General features: G+C 50.8%; 1 protein-coding gene across 4 annotated transcripts in view; it reads left to right on the top strand.

The window, feature by feature from the left end:
* The first annotated feature begins 1,470 nt into the window (after positions 1–1,470).
* The window catches only part of FGFR1 (fibroblast growth factor receptor 1), a 57,625-nt gene continuing 41,909 nt past the window's right edge, over positions 1,471–17,186 (top strand). Inside the window, exons 1-2 of one of the 4 annotated variants that reach the window (XM_055296003.2) lie at positions 1,471–2,143; positions 12,593–12,771. In XM_055296003.2, the coding sequence (XP_055151978.1) occupies positions 12,681–12,771 (91 nt within the window). In that variant the 5' untranslated portion in view covers positions 1,471–2,143; positions 12,593–12,680. Of the gene's footprint in view, positions 2,144–2,285; positions 2,458–12,592; positions 12,772–17,186 lie in introns of those variants that run through there. The other 3 variants (XM_055296005.2, XM_055296002.2, XM_055296004.2) reach the window with 3 other exon arrangements.

Below are 17,186 nucleotides of genomic sequence, written 5' to 3'. Positions count from 1 at the left end.
CCCCAGTAGCTGGGATTACAGGCGAGCGCCACCATGACTGGCTAATTTTTTTGTATTTTAGTAGAGACGGGGTTTCACCTTGTTGGCAAGGATAGTCTCAATCTTCTGATCTCGTGATCCATCCGCCTCGGCCTCCCAAAGTGCTGGGATTACAGGCATGAGCCACCGCACCCGGCCAACTCTTTTCTTAAATTAGCCAGGGAGGCGTGGGTGGGTTGGGTGAGGAGTGGGTTGGGGGATCTCATTCAGTATTCAAACTTCTACAAATTTTGGGGTTAAGGTGGGTGATGGTGACGGAACAGGCCCTGCCACTAACTTTCATAGTGACTTCTATTTGTGTAATTTTTTGGTCCACTGAGAGCTATTATTTTATTTGATTCTTATGACCATCTTGTGAAGAAGTATCAACAGATACCCCTGTTTTGATTTTATCAGATGCATGATTTGTCCTACATCAAACTTCATAAATGATGGACAGAATGGAGGAATCCTTCAGACCTAGTGCTGCCTACTTCCCACTCCAACGGTAGCCTCAGCCTGGGCTCACATCACATGCCCCACGGAGCCTTGGAAAAAATACAGGCTCTTGGCTCCTTCCTGGGACAGCGTGATTCCTCATGTCTGAGCAGGCCCATGAATTTGTATTTTTCAGACGTTCCCTAGGACCTGTGTCCATATGGATTAGGGAACCACTACATTATATCACTCTGCGGGAAGACTCAGGGGGAAGCATTTTAGCCACTTTCCTGTGTTCCACAGTACTGGGGGGTGTTCTGAGTGGGCTGTGATTAATTTCCAAACCAACCACACCTCTCCCCTCAACTCCCACTGCTTACTCTTTGCTTCCTAGACGTTCACTGCAAGCTGGAGACTTCTAGAAGCCAACAACATCGCTGTAGAATCTACAGGGTCCAGTTCCCGGTGGACCACAAAACCTAAATCATGTGGCTGGGGAAAGCTGAAATCCAATGGAAGGGTTTGAGGAGGGGCTGACCTTCTCATCATAAAACCAGCTTGTATTTACTAAGTGTTAACTATGCGCCAGGCCCTCGTTGACGCCTCAACTCTATATGAAAAGCACTATTATCCCCCTTTTACAGATGGGAAAACCGAGATTTAGAGCGCGAAAATCATTTCCCCAAGGCGCACAGACTCCAAAGCCCACGCTACCAGGTACAACCTCAAGGCTGCGGCGTCTCTTCACCTGCCCCCCGCCTCCCAAACTGCTGCTATGTCTAGGGCCTGACATTCCGGCGCTCTCTGGGACGTGCTCAGATGCAGGGGCGCAAACGCCAAAGGAGACCAGGCTGTAGGAAGAGAAGGGCAGAGCGCCGGACAGCTCGGCCCGCTCGGCCCGCTCCGCCCGCTCCCCCTCCTTTGGGGCCGCGGCTGGGGAACTACAAGGCCCAGCAGGCAGCTGCAGGGGGCGGAGGCGGAGGAGGGACCAGCGCGGGTGGGAGTGAGAGGGCGAGCCCTCGCGCCTCGCCGGCGCACAGCGCTCGGAGCGCTCCTGCGGCCACAGGCGCGGCGTCCTCGGCGGCAGGCGGCAGCGAGCGGGAGCCCGGACGCTGGTGCAGCCGCAGCGCGCGGAGGAACCCGGGCTGTGCCGGGAGCTGGGCGGCCACGTCCGGACGGGACCGAGACTCCTCGTAGCGCATTGCGGCGGCCTCGCCTTCCCCGGCCGCGAGCGCGCCGCTGCTTGAAAAGCCGCGGAGCCCGAGGACTTTTCTCCGGTCCGAGCTCAGGGCGCCCCGCAGGGCGCACGGTACCCGTGCTGCAGTCGGGCACGCCGCGGCGCCGGGGCCTCCGCGGGGCGATGGAGCCCGGTCTGCAAGGAGCGTGAGGCGCCGCCGCGTTCTGGAGAAGGGGGGCACAAGGTCTGGAGACCCCGGGCGGCGGACGGGAGCCCTCCCCCCGCCCCGCCTCCGGGGCACCAGCTCCGGCTCCATTGTTCCCGCCCGGGCTGGAGGCGCCGAGCACCGAGCCCCGCCGGGAGTCGAGCACCGGCCGCGGAGCTCTTGCGACCCCGCCAGGACCCGAACAGAGCCCGGGGGCGGCGGGCCGGAGCCGCGGACGCGGGCGCACGCCCGCTCGCAGAAGCCACGGCGGACTCTCCCGAGGCGGAACCTCCACGCCGAGCGAGGTAGGAGCCGCGGCGTCCCCGGATCTGGGGCGGGTTTGGCGTCCCGAGCGGCCCCCGGCGCCGGAGGCTTCGGGCTGCGCGCTTTGCCCACCGCAGCCCAGCCGGGGCCGGCGCCTCCCTCCGCTCGCCGCCCGCCCCCTTCACCTCCTGGCTCCCTCCTGGGCGATCCGAGCCCCCCTTGGGTCTCCCCTCCCTTCCCTCCGCCCGCGTCTCCTTCTGCGCCCCCTCCCTGCGCTCGTCCCGCAGCTCTTCCCGCCGCCCAACTTTTCCTCCAACTCGCGCTCGGGAGCTGGCGAGGCGGCGGCGGCTCCTCGGTGAGTCCTGGGAGGGACAGGCCCGGGGTGAAGGCGGCGAGGCCCGCGGTTTCCTGGACTGGGGAGGAGGGCGGGAGTGGGCGGCGAGGTGGGGTGCGTTGTGTGTGTTATGTGTGTGTGTTGCATTCCACTCCATGTCTTTTTGGTTCCCTTTTGGGGATTCACCCCCAATTCAGCAGGTAGCTTTGGGCTCAACGCTAAAAATCCGGGACATTCCTAAGTCCTTTTCCACCCCCGGGAAAGCCTGGGGTCCGAGTTGGGGGCGGATGGGGTGGGGGATGAACTGCGGAGGACGTGGAGGGCTAAGAGCTTCTCTTGGAATAGGTTTTAAGGAGGTGTCGTCACCAAATGGCTGAATCTGCTTGAGCTGAGAGCGAAAAACGACTCCCCTTTCCAGAAGGGGTGATCTTATGACTTGGACGGTCTCTGAAATGGTCGGAAGTTTGGGGAACGGGAGGACGACCCACGGTCGTTAAGCCGAGGTGTGGGACGGGGGCGGAAGGACCGTTCCGTCCCAATCTGGTTCCTGGAGGGTGGGGGAAGGGATGAGGGTTTTTGTCCGGTGCGGTTCATTCGGCAGCGATGCGTTTGCTTCTCTGGCCCAGACCCCTCTGCACCTCGCTTCCCCTACCGTTATGTTTGGGGCTGGGAGAAAAGTGATGCCACGACCCATGTTTGCAGAGGAATTTATGGACCTTGTAGATGGGGTTCATATAGAACACACACCCCTATGAGGCAGCCACTTTTTTGGTGGTGGCGGTGGGGTGGGGGGGCGGGGGTGTGAAGCCTGTTTCTTGTTCTGGGCCCAGAAGCTATCAACCCGTTTGAAAAACATTACCACGGTGCCTTTCTTCCCCAGCACTCCCCCACCCCCATTTTCCAGATGTAGCAGCCGCATCTGGTTCCGTTTCACCCCACACGGGTACACCGCAGCCGCATTATTAACTTCCCTCTTCCTCCCCTCCCCCTCCCCCAAATTAAAACTCAGATTCTTCAGCCTGTCTTGACCACCTCCCTCCTTAACATTTCTGGAGACTTGGAGATGCGGCGTTGAGATTCGGGGGAGAAAAGAAAGTTCCCTTGGATCTCGAGTTGTTTAAGATCTCACCAAGTTATTCGCCGCCGCTGGTGGGTGGCGGCGGTCGGGGTGCTTTCTGGATTGCGCAGAAAAGAGGCATCTTGGGAGACGGGGCCAAGGTTTTAGGCGATGCCACTCGTGAACGGTTCATCCGCTAGACTAGGGGGGCTCTTTGGCTGTGCGTCTGGCCAGAACTGGCCTTGACGATGGAAGTTTCTGGAACCAAACCGTTGCTTTCTCTCCCTTGTGTTATAGCTGGAGCTGCGGGAGCGCCTGCCCTGCCCGGAGCCCGCGGTCCCCTCTCGGCCGCCCCGCGGTGGCGTCACGCGCCCCTCCCAGAGCAAGCCCGGTGCGCAGGGCCGGGGGCGTGGGCGGCTGCTGCCAGAGGCGCTCCCTGTGTGTTTTTAAGGACTGATTTGGGCCGCATCCCCCGGAAACTAAAGTGGGGCGTTTTACCGTTTAAATAACGGCTACAGGTTTGAAAGCGGGGGTTGGATTTTGGAGTTGTGTTTGGTAACAGTCTTTGAGGCAGGAAAGCGCCTTGTGGTCCAAAGTTGCGGGAGGGTGGGGAGAGTCGGTCTCTCACCCGCTTCTTTCCAGCCTCTTTCAAATTGAAAACACTTCTCTGGTTTCCTTCTTTGGGCGGTAGTTTTGGAGGCTGTAATGAAATCGCACTTTCTCTAGACGTGGTAATTAAGGTGACTGTTTCCTCCGCAGATGTGCCCTACCCTTTGCACCTCCGGACCAGCGCTTTTTTTGGAATACTATCTAGCCTTGAGACTGTTTAGCAGAAAGTGGCCATTTTCCTCCCTTGGCCCGGGATCCTGGTTTCCTCCCTGAGGCTTGTTTAAAAGCGAAGTAGCAGGGCCCCGTGGGACGCTCCTTGGTCTGGTTAATCACCCCCACGCCTGGGTCATCCACCTTCCTCTGGGTGACCGAGGTTCAGCTGCCTCTGCTATTGCTGGCCGTCTTTGCCGATGGCCTGCCTCCCTAATGACTTGTTTACATATCCTACCCCCAGTGGGTTAGGAGAAGCTCCGGGGCTGCCCCGACCCTCCGAGTGCAGGGTGTTTGGGGACTGGGAGGCTGCTGGGGTCTGACTCCAGCTGGGAGGGTTATGAACTGCATCAGTGACGAGCTGCTTGAAATATCTGTTGCATTTTCTCCTAGTCATAGCTGAGTGTCAGCTTTTTAATGAGGTTCATCCAGATTGAGAGCCACTTGGACTGCCGTACTTCACTGCCTGCTTTTCCAAACATGCCTGCAGAAATGCTCATTTTCGAGGTATTTTTCCCAGTGGGGATTCAGGCCAGAGTGGGCACCACTTGAACAATCTTAGGGTGCTTCTTTTCCTTGGCCTCTGGCCATGGAGGATGTTAGAAAGTTCTGTTAGGTGGCCCTTTGATAGCAAGGGAAGCAAAGGCTCAGGAAGAAATGGAGAAGTGTCCCCCACTCCCTAGGGGCAGAGGATTAGATACATCGGTGCATCCCTCAGGCTGGGCTAGCTTTATTCCTGGTGGACTCCAGAGGGCAAGAAAATTGAACACTGGGTAGGCAGACTCAAGCTTTAGAGACCAAGGAAAATCCATGGGTTTTGCTTTTAGTGGTGTGCTCTTTGTTTTCAGTATTGACCTGAAACAAGACTCCTAAAATGAGAGATTTGCTGGTATGAACTTGGGGGTTTAGCAGCCGGCTTCTACAAAGACTTTTTTCTTGCCTCCGTTTCTAAAGTGTGTTTGGTCAAAATGGCTGTTAGTTACAGAACATCCTAGCAAAGTTTGAGCCTGTTGCTGCTGGAGGAAAAGGAGTTAGAATTGATTCAAATGTCTTACTCTGAAAGGGCCTCACATCACTTGATGAGTTTAATTTCCTCTTGGGAAATTTGTGTCTTACATTTGTCTTCCCCAGAGCTTTGTAAAAGGCCTGAACGCACTAGGGACTAGTGGGAGCCCAGATGCAGAGCTTGAGAGAAGATTCTGGTGTTTCCAGAGAGGATGAAATGTCAGACTTGAGCTAGGATATTTGTTTTTCCTCGTAAGGTTGCATCTACTTTAAACAGAAATTCTCTCCTCACCACCATTTATCTCTCCCCTGCAATGAAAGAAACCATGTTGAGGGCCCTCTCCCCCATTTAATAGCACTAACCTGGATGAACTATCCCAAGAATTTGGTGGGGTTCCACTCATAGTACGTCCTGTCTTCAAGAGCAAGGTTTTCTAGGTTATGTGCAGCAGTTCGTGTTTCACTGATTGCTTTTTTTTTTTTTTTTTTTTTGAGATAGTCTCACTCTGTTGCCCAGGCTGGAGTGCTGTGGCGCTATCTCAGGTCACTGCAACCTCCGCCTTCTGGTTCAAGGGATTCTCCTGCCCCAGCCTCCCTAGTAGCTGGGATTGCAAGCGTGTGCCACCATGCCCGGCTAATTTTTTGTGTTTTTAGTAGAGATGGTGTTTCACCATGTTGGCCAGGCTGGCCTTGAACTCCTGACCTCAAGCAATCCGCTGGCCTCGGCCTCCCAAAATGCTGGGATTACAGGTGTGAGCCACCGTGCCTGGCCACTTACTGCTAATTTTTTATATGTCTCTTACTTCCAAGGACATTTAGACACTTTCTTTTTTAACAGAGACTCAAAAAATTAGCATTTCCATTGGGCCAACTAAAATTTAGCAAGCTGAGCTGAGTAACTTTCTCCATATGTTTATTAAGTACTTGCCCCCTGCCCTCTCAACATGTGAGTAGAGAATGGTCGCTTTGGGGAAAAAATAAGTCTTATTCTCATCTGAAGGGATTAATGTTTTGGTGTTATTTCCTCAATTCTGAAGAACCAAGTTGTCCAGAAATTTTCTGAGTGTTCTTTGGACTAGAGTTTGGCTGGTTAACAAGGGGTACTAGCTAATTGCTTTTCTCTGATATTCTCAGCCTCTTTTTCTGGAGGAGTATCTATATCAGTTTCTTTTCAATAGCCCTTTTTTTCCTTCGTCATCCAGTTAACAAACATGTTGGCATCTCCTGTGTGCATACTAGGTGCCGAGGGTGTTAGCAAAGGTTAGGGAGGCACAGACCCTGTTCTGAAGGAGCCTGCAGTTTCGTGGGGAGAGACGAGAATGAAGAACATAAATAACAATCATATAATATGACCTAAGTGCCATGTGAGAGGGGCTAGTAATGTGTTTTGCAAATTTGGAGTAATGAAATTCTCCAGCTAGAAGGCCCAAGAAAGACTTATGGAAGAAACAGCTTATTAAGGTGGAGTTCAGAGAAAAGGGAAGGCCTGGCCTGTTGCAGAACAAGGGATGGCAAGAAGAAAGTCTTGCATAGAGGCATGGATGTTGCTTCGAGCTGTGGCGCCCTATAGAAATAGAACACAAGCAGCTGGGCACAGTGGCTCACGCCTGTAATCCCAGCACGTTGGGAGGCCAAGGCAGGCGGATTGCTTGAGCCCATGAGATGGAGATGAGCCTGGATAACATGGTGAGACCCTGTGTCTACCAAAAAATACACAAATTAGATGAGTATGCTCGTGCTTACTGGTAGTCCCAGCTATTCAGGAGGCTGAGGTGGGAGGATCACTTGAGCCTAGGAGGCAGAGGCTGCAATAAGCTGTGATTGCACCACTGCACTCCAGCCTGGGGGACAGAGGAAAACCCTGTTTAAAAAAAAAAAAAAAAAAAAAAAACCGGGCACAGTGGCTCATGCCTGTAATCCCAGCCCTCTGGGAGGCCAAGGCGGGTGGATCACCTGAGGTCAGGAGTTCAAGTCCAGCCTGGCCAACATGGTGAAACCCTGTTTCTACTAAAAATAAAAAAATTAGCTGGGCTTGGTGGCTCATATCTGTAATCCCAGCTACTTGGGAGGCAGGAGAATCGTTTGAACCCGGGAGGCGGAGGTTGCGGAGGTTGAGCCAAGATTGCGCCACTGCAACTCCAGTCTGAGTGACGGAGCAAGACTCCGTCTCAAAAAAAGAAAGGAAGAAAGAAATGTAACATTGTAACATCAACTATGTGTACATTCAGATTTTCTAGAAGCCACATTGGAAATTAAGTTAAAAAAAAGAAACAGGTAAAAAAAAAATTTTTTTTTTTTTTTTTGAGATGGAGTCTTGCCCTGTTGCCAGGCTGGAGTGCAGTGGTGTGATCTCAGCTCACTGCAACCTCTGCCTCCCGGGTTCGAGCGATTCTCCTGCCTCAGCCTCCCGAGTAGCTGGGACTACAGGCACGCACCACCACGCCCAGCTAATTTTTGTATTTTTAGTAGAGACAGGGTTTCACCATGTTGGCCAGGATGGTGTAGACCTCTTGACCTCGTGATTCGCCCACCTCAGCCTCCCAAAGTGCTGGGATTACAGGCGTGAGCCACCTCGCCTGGCCAAAATTTGTTTTTTAATTAACTTGTTTGTTTAGATTTTATTTAATGTAACTATATTTCCAAAATATTATCATTTGAACATGTAATCAATATAGAAATTATTAATGAGATACTTTACATTTTTTTCATAACGAGTTTTTAAGATGCGGTGTATACGTTTTACTTCTAGCATATCCGTTAGCACCAGCCACATTTCAAGTGTTCAGTGGCCACCGTGTGGGCCACAGGTCTAGAACATAAGACATGAAGATGGAGAGTCAGAAATGCCTTTGGAAAGGTTGGAAGTTCCTGTCCTTCTGCTGCCAATTGCCAAATCTCCTGAGAGTGCTATTAAGGAGTGACTCAAAGCACTACACAATGAGAATTATAAATATCTTAATATTGTATCTGAAATACAAATACATAATTCTTTACATTTGGTTGGTACTTTAGAGAGGAGAGAATGGGCACAGTCACCCACACCACCCATTTGAGCCTCGTAATCACTTGTGATGTAGCTTCCTCTAAGTGGGAAACTGAGGCTCAGAATGGTTAAGTGACTATCCCAGGGTGGCAAGATCATAAATGGAAGGGTATGAATTCATACTGTCTCCAGCGGACAAGAATAAAAAGATCCAGGCTGGGTGTGGTGGCTCATGCCTGTAATCCCAGCACTTTGGGAGGCCACTGTAGGTGGATCTCTTGAGCCCAGGAGTTCATTACCAGCATGGGCAACATGGTGAGACCCCATTTTTATTAAATATACAGAAAATTAGCCCAGCTACTTGGGAGGCTGAGGTGGGAGGATCACTTGAGTCTGGGGGATGGAGGTTGCAGTTAGTTGAGATCGTGCCACTGCACTCTAGCTTGGGTGACAGAGCAACACTCTGTCTCAGAAAGAATAAAAAGATTTGGCCATGAATTCGTCAGCTAGTTTTCCTTACATAATTTTTGGAGAAGGAGATCTGACATTCATAGGTTTTTCTCTTAGAAGTGGGAGAGCTTCAAGGTCACGTGGTCCGTCCAGCCCCTGCTATCTCACCAGACACTGTCCACCCTGTATGTTGGATCAGTACTGCAGTGAGAAGACAGCAGGCACTTTCACCCATGCAGCCCATTCAGTCTTCATAACCACCTGTGATGGAGGCAAAGCAAGTATTTCAGCCCCCTCCGATGAGTGGGAAACTGAGATGTGCCCCCTCTCTGCTCCCCACCGAGGACCTCTGCATGCAGGCATGAATCCCAGGAGCCTGGCTGATATTGGAGAGACGGGGTGGGGGGAACCAGCTGCAGGGTCTTGGAGGAAGCTGCTGTGTACACCTGCAAGGCTGCAGGTCACATCTGTCAAGCAGTGAAGGAAGGAAGTTGTTCCTAAGGGATTGGAAAAATTCATCGATTAGTAGAATGAGAAACTGAGGTGAAGGAGGAGGTGGCAGGGTCCCAGACAGCATGTTGGACTGGTGGCCTGTGTCACTGTGTTTTTTGCAGGTGGGTGGCATGGGGTGTATGCCCACTTCTTATTCCAGGAGTTGGTGCCAGGAGGCCAGGTTTTCTTAACATCCTTGTTTTACAGATGTCAAACTTGAGGGCCAGAGGGATAGGAGAGGAAGAGACTTTTTGTACCTTTTTTGGGAAAGAACAAGAGGGACGCTGGCAGATGAATTCGAAGTGCATTGACCAGGGAGCTGAGAGAGGGCAGTCTGCAGCCAGCAGCCAGCCCACACCTAGGAGGAGGCGGCAGGCTTTTCTGGGGACAGAGTGGCCAAGTCGAAGCAAGCTTAACCATCTCAACATGACACCACTCTTTCCCATTGGAACCTGAGAACTTGTTCAGTACTCTGACACCATGGGACCTGGGTTTTCTTGGTCAGGTGTGCGTTTCTGGGTGACAGGCCTGCATCAGGTGTATTTTTGGGATGTAGTAAGATGTGGAATATGGGTTTAGGGGCATCCTCTGGCAAGCACTGCTTCTATCCCAGCTCTGGGAATGTGCCCCATGCAGTGTCCTAGATGGCCCATCTGTGGTCTGCTTCCAAGGGTCTTTCTTTTAGTTAGTTAGTTTTGAGACAGAGTCTCACTCCGTCACCCAGGCTGGAGTGCAGTGATGCAATCTCGGCTCACTGCAACCTCCACCTCCCGGATTCAAGCAATTCTCGTGCGTTAGTCTCCTGAGTAGCTGGGATTACAGGCGTGCACCACCACACCCAGCTAATTTTTGTATTTTTAGTAGACGAGGAATTTCACCATGTTGGCCAGTCTGGTCTCAACTCCCCACCTCAGGTGATATGCCCGCCTCAGCCTCCCAAAGTCCTGGGATTGTAGGTGTGAGCCACCATGCCCTGGCACAAGGGTCTGTCTTTTGACCAATGGAACTGCAAATCAAGGCTCTTTTGTTACCAGAGTTACCTTGGATTTGCCCTTATCTACTTGGTTTGGATAAATTGAGTTTGCATCAGACGGAGTCAGGCTTGATCAATCCCTTATTTACTTCCTCCCACCCTATCCTCTAATATTCAAAAACTTGCGGCACTATTACATGCTAGCTACATTTCTTTGGGTAAAGTACTTAACCTCTTTGAGCCCCAGTTTCTCCATTGCTTAAAAGGAATAATAAAACTTATCCCCCATAAGTTTATAGTGAGGAATGAATTAATTCCTCACTATAATTCTAAATTAATTCTACTTAGGGCATCCTTGGTACATAGTGGGTGTTCAGTATTCATTTCAGTTTCTATTTTCTGATTCCTTTCGTAAATGTAGAAAAATGAAAGAGAAATGTTGACTTCTCTTTTGATTTGAAATCATTAAAACATTTTAGTAAGCCTTGGGAGGGAGCTCGTGGTGTGGCATGTGTATCCCGCTGGCCAAGCGCATGTGAACGAAGCCAAGAATCCAGGGGCTTTTCTGCCAGCCAGCACTGACTCACTTGCGAGGGGCCCTGCCTGGCTCGGGGGAGGCAGGGCTGAAGTACCACATTAGGGCATGTTCCGGGGAAGTAGATTCTCTGAATAACTTGGATGGCTCCCTGGAGCATTTAGGACAGAAGCCACCTGGAAAATAGAGATGGTCACCCCCACGTAGCCCTGACAGTGCCCAGAAAGTCTTGTCACTTGGTAAATATTAACAGCTATGATCTGTTCTTTAAGACCCTGGGGAGTTTTAAGTTTCACTCCTCCAGACCTGAGAAGGGTAAAGGGCTGCAGATTCTATTCTTTTAACTGGGGCCAGTGTGAGCCATCTTTGACTCAGTGCTTGCAATAGACCTTGGTTCTGCAGTGGGACCTCCCAGGCCCCCTTGCCCCCCGCAACTTCTGGACTCATATCTGTCAGACATCACTTGTCACCTTCCATCAGGTGTCACCAGCATCAGGGAGAACTGGATCCCCCCTGGCTCTACACTTTTAGGCTGGTGAGGGTTTTCTTCTCTCTGCAAGGGAGGCTGGTAGGACTACGGATGTGATTCATACAATTTTAGAGACAAAAAGAAAGTACCCAGGAGGTCATTTATTTCAGCTGCTTCATTGCATAGGTCGGGGAGTTGAGCATCGAGTCCAGCAGCTACTAACCAGTTATCTCTGTACTTGGCTTCCATTTACTGGTCCTTAGCTTGTTCCATGATTCTTCATTGCCCCTTATTTCTCACCAGAGGGACTGGTTGGCCCTAGGTGGAGTGGTCTTTTTTAAATTTTTTTTTTTTTTTTTAATTTTTTGAGACAGAGTCTCACTCTGTCACCTAGGCTGTAGTGCAGTGCCGTGCTCTCGGCTCACTGCAACCTCTGCCTCCTGAGTTCAAGCAATTCTCCTGTCTCAGCCTCCTGAGTAGCTGGGATTACAGGTGTGTACCACTATGCCCAGCTAATTTTTGTATTTTTAGTAGAGATGGGGTTTCACCACGTTGGCCAGGTTGGTCTCAAACTCCTGACCTCAAATGATTTGCCCACCTTAGCCTCCCGAAGTGCCGGGATTGCAGGTGTGAGCCACCGCACCTGGCCTGGGCAGAGTGAAATCTTATGCTGGGGAGCCATGGGCATGCTCAAGCCTCCTGCAATTGTAGCACACTTTGTAAAACTGTTTCCCACAAAAGGGCAGAACTATTTGGGACTTTCATGAGACCATTCACTTTGTAGCACATACTACCTTGAAGTTTATACCTCAGAAAACCTCATGATGGTATTCCCAGGTTTGCACATAATCTGCACTCAAAACGTAGCTGTAGAATTGAACTAAAGCATCCCTCTGTCCAATTAAGACCTATAACCTCTCTTTTTGAGACAGAATCTCGCTCTGTCACCCAGGTTGGAGTGCAGTGGTGCAATCTCAGCTCACGGCATCCTTCGCCTTCCGGGTTCAAGCGATTCTCCTGCCTCAGCCTCCGAAGTAACTGGGACTACAGGTGCGTGCCACCACGCCTGGGTAATTTTTGTATTTTTAGTAGAGACGGGGTTTCGCCATGGCCAGGCTGGTCTCAAACTCCTGGCCTCAAGTGATCCTCCCGCCTCAGCCTCCCAAAGTGCTAGGATTACAGGGTGCACCACCGCACCAAGCCAGGACCTATAATCTAATTCATTGTTGGGGTAGCTTCACAATTTTCTTCTGGACGCCTTAGTAAGTCCACACTTGAAGCAGCCACCACGTGGCATGCTTTACCTTCTGTTTCTCCCTGCCCCTCCCCTACCTAGACCCTCCTAACTTTTGGGTTTTTTTTCCTTTCCTCAGGGTCAGTTTGAAAAGGAGGATTGAGCTCACTGTGGAGTATCCATGGAGATGTGGAGCCTTGTCACCAACCTCTAACTGCAGAACTGGGATGTGGAGCTGGAAGTGCCTCCTCTTCTGGGCTGTGCTGGTCACAGCCACACTCTGCACCGCTAGGCCGTCCCCGACCTTGCCTGAACAAGGTAAGGTGCTGGCTGGGGGCAGCCTGGACTCCTGGGCCTTGGGAACAGGATGGGCTGGGAGGGAAGTGATATGGTTGCAGGTGATGCGGTCAACAGGGAAGGCTGCTTCCCAGGTGGAGCAAAGAACTCCCTTCCTATAGGAGAAACTCTGAAGATATCTGGGTTGGTTCTGGTCTGGATATAAACGTAACTGACTTCATCACAGGCTGGGGTCATAAAGGCTGGTAACATCCATTTACCTGAGATGACATGTTTGTTGGGGGTAATTTATGCTTTTCTCTCTCTGAAGAAAGAATATCTGATTACGACCCTAGTGTCACACTTTAACATAGGTGATGTATAAAATGCAGCTGGTGGGGCAATGGGGAGAGAATGACCTTTGAATTTGCGTGTGGAACTTGGGTCGGAGTACAGGGGATGTTGTAGGAGGTGAGAGCTTGCTAAAGACCTCTGGCTTCTAGAAAATTGTTCCAAAGCCACATCTTCGCCAGGCATGGTGGGTCACACATGTAACCCCAGCACTCTGGGAGGCTAAGCAAGAGGATCATTTGAGGCCAGGAGTTCAAGATCAGCCTAGGCAATATAGCGAGACCCCATCTCTACAAAAAAAAGGAAATTAACTGGGTGTGGTGGTGCACGCTGCTGGTCCCAGCTACTTGCTATTCAGGAGGCTGAGACGGGAAGATCGCATGATCCTAAGAGTTGAAGCTGCAGTGAATTATGATTGCACTACTGCGCTCCAGCCTGGGTGAAAAAAAGACATCTTCTGTAGGGGTCAGCAGTCATGGCTCCATGCCTGCATTTTCCTATCCTTAACTGTGTCTCACAGGTTCTGTTTGGGGGCCTGCCAAGCGGTTTGCTTTGGATAGGTACTGTTTGAGGGGTTTTGAAGTGATTGAGACCCAGGAAGCATGAAGGGGCATGGAGACCTGTGGCATGTTGGAAATTCAGAGCCATCATCGGTAACAGGAGGGACTTACCCCACCATTCTTGGGATCTGTGTGAGCTGTGAAAAGGCCTCTTGGGAGATTATAGGTACAGCATAGCTTTCATGGGACTTTGAAAACTAATGTATGAGCAGTTCTGCTGCCAGAGGATAGTGCGGTTCGTGACTCTGGCTGGTCACACAGAGAAGGTTGACACACAGTGGGTGAAAGGTTGGAGGTGCCCGTGATGGGGTGGCTGTGTGTAAAAGGCTGCCACTCAGCTGGTCAGGGACTCATTTGAATGATGAGTGGTGGGTGAGAGTATGTGTCCTCTGGATGGAGTTGGGGATGAACAGGGAAAGTTGTGTGAGACTTTATAGAAGGTGCAGTGGCTAGAGCAGGCATATTCATGTTGCTGTCAGTAACAGAACTGAAGGCAAGGTCTGAGCTGGAGCACGGTGGAGACCCAAAGTGGGAGAGACTGTGTCTGCCCACAGGGAGTTTATGGTCAGGAGGGGATGGGCAAGTACAGGGATAAGTAACACAAGACGGACTGTGCGCAAACCACCCAGTGAAGTTACGACCAAAGGTGGTGGGAATGCAGAGGAAGGGGAGCAGAGAGCACCTGAGATGGGCTTGAGTTCAGAAGGGGAAAAATGAAGGGCCCTCCAGATTGAACAGCATGAGTGTTCAGAGGCAGCATGTATATGGTTTATGGAGAACGGTTTGCCTGGTGAGTAGGTAGCTCTGGGAAGCAACACTTGGAAAAATTAGATTGAGTTAGCATATGGAAGGCTTATAAGCCCTGCTAAGAAAACTATACTTTGGGCCGGGCGCGGTGACTCACGCCTGTAATCCCGCACTTTGGGAGGCTGAGGCAGGCGGATCACAAGGTCAGGAGTGCAAGACCATCCTGCCTAACACGGTGAAACCCCATCTCTATTAAAAATACAAAAAAATTAGCCGAGCGTGGTGGCGGGCGCCTGTAGTCCCAGCTACTCCAGCTCCAGTCTCCAGCTGAGGCAAAAGAATGGCGTGAACTCGGGAGGCAGAGCTTGCAGTGAGCCGAGATTGTGCCGCTGCACTCCAGCTTGGGCGACAGAGCGAGACTCCGTCTCAAAAAAAAAGAAAACTATATTTAGGCCAGGCGTGGATTATGCTGGTAATCCCAACACTTTGGGAAGCCGAGGCAGGAAGATTGCTTGAGCCAAAAAGTTTGAGACCAGCCTGGGCAACATCATGAGACCCTGTGTCTACAAAAAATAGAAAAATTAGCCAGGTGTGGTGGCACATGCTTGTAGTCCCAGCTATTAGGGAGGCTGAGGTGGGAGGATCACTTGAACCTGGGAGGTAGAGGTTGCAGTGAGCCATGATCACACCACTTCACTTCAGCCTGGGTGACAGAGTGAGACTCTATCTTAAAAAAAAAAAAAAAAAAAAAAAAAAACCAAGAAAAGAAAACTAGACTTAAATGGGTAGATGCTGGGAAACTTAAAAAGTTTTGAGCAAGTAGTGACACGATCAGCTTTCAGAAAGTTAATTTGGCAGCTGAGTGTGGGTGGCTAGGAGGAGAGAGTGAGGTGCACCTGTGTTTGCATCCTGCTCTGCCACTTGATAGCTGCATTATTTACTTCAACAAACTACTCAAACACCATACGTCACAGTTTGCTCATCTGTAAAACAGGGATAAATAATAAAGGGTTAAGTGGGGTAATCCAGATGAAGCACTTCCATGTAAGGTGTTAGTAGTTGCTATTGCTGCCACTGCTACTGCCAGAAGGATGAGGTTGAAGGTTATTTTGAGTGTCTGGCTAGAGGAAGTGCAGGTACTGACCAGGATGGGGACTGGGAGATGATAGAGGAAGGAAAAAGTAGTAAAGACACTACAGCAATAGCATCTGTGGGTTTAAGTAGGTTGAGTGTCAACTGTGGGCAACTGGAGACTGAGATGAGAGTGTAAAGGGAGTGAGTCAGAGTGGATGGTTTGAGGGGAGTTGAGATTTGAATCCGCCAATTGTAGACAGCCATAAAGGAGTGAAAGAGTAGCGAGGACCTGGTTGGGGTTTGAGAATGTGAATTTATAATGGAGCCTGAAGTACTTTCTTTTTTTTGCAGCCCAGGAGGGGCGATGTGGATCTCGGGCCTGGCTGCTTGTGAGCCAGCCCGACGGGATAAGTATAAGGAACTTTAGGGCCGGGGTGGGGGTGCTAGTAGAGGAGGGGGTTCACGGAAGCTGCTGGGGCAGGGTGGAGGCTGGAACCTGGGGGGCTGAAGATCTTGATGAGGACAAAGTACTGGCCCTGTGAACAGAAGAAAGGGAGTAAGAGAGGTGGATGGGGCTCTTAGGAGCCATGTACCCAGGAAGACTGACATTAAATGACCATTTTTTAAAAGTCAACTTAATTGGCAAAGGCACAGTGGCTCCCGCCTATAATTCCAGTACTGTGGGAGGCAGAGGCGGGAGGATCACTTGAGCCTAGGAGTTTAAGATCAGCTGGTTTTTTTGTTTCTTTGTTTGTTTTAAGAGACAGAGTTTCGCTCTGTTGCCCAGGCTGGAGTGCAGTGGCATGATCTTGGCTCACTGCAACTTCTGCCTTCCAGGTTCAAGCGATTCTCCTGCCTCAGCCTCCTAAGTAGCTGGAATTACAGGTGCTCACCACAATGCCTGGCTAATTTTTATATTTTTAGTAGAGATGGGTTTCACCATGTTGGCCAGGTTGGCCTTGAACTCCTGACCTCAAGTGATCTGCCCACCTCAGCTTCCCAAAGTGCTGGGACTGTAGGTGTGAGCCACCACACCTGGCCAAACCAACTTAATTTAGGTATAACTTACCCACTATAAAATACAGCTGTTTTAAGTGCATAGTTTGATGTGTTTTGATAAATGTCTACATCCCGTATAACTAGTACCCCAGTCAGAGATGAAGCATTTTTATCACCCTCAAAAATTCCCCTCATGCCCGTTTGCAGTCCGTCCCGTATTTGTTGAGTCACCTGTATTTGGGTTAACAGTTTGGGCTATTGTAATAAAACTGCTGTGAACCTTCATGTGCAAGCCTGGGTGGGCACACATTTTCCTTGGACTGCCCTGGTTTCGATTTTGGCTCCACACCTTACTGACTGTTGGCTCTTGGGAAAGTTCCTCTTTGTGCCCTTTTATAAAATACATTGATAATGAATGTGTGCTCATAAGGTCATTGTGAATATCAGATGAGCATGTCTGCAGAGCTCATAGGACATTGCCTGGTCCGTAGGCCATGAGCAGTCAATGGCCATTGTGGGTCCCTTTTCCTGGGCCTCCAGGGGAGATGGCACATGGCGAGGAGCATGTTGTTTCATGGGACACAGCAACGGAAAGCCCTTGCACTTGGAGAACAAGCCCCAGGTCTCCATTTGGTGGAGTAAGCCCCCGTCTCAGTGTGAGTGTGGTGCTTTCACATAGCCTGTGTCTCATGAGCTTTGTGACAGAACAGAGAACTGCTGTGCCCA

The sequence above is a fragment of the Symphalangus syndactylus genome, chromosome 10, assembly GCF_028878055.3.
Source record: "Symphalangus syndactylus isolate Jambi chromosome 10, NHGRI_mSymSyn1-v2.1_pri, whole genome shotgun sequence".
NCBI classification, from domain to species: Eukaryota; Metazoa; Chordata; class Mammalia; order Primates; family Hylobatidae; genus Symphalangus; species Symphalangus syndactylus.
Note: the sequence above shows the minus strand (reverse complement) of the source record. Positions and strands in the feature narration are given on the sequence as shown.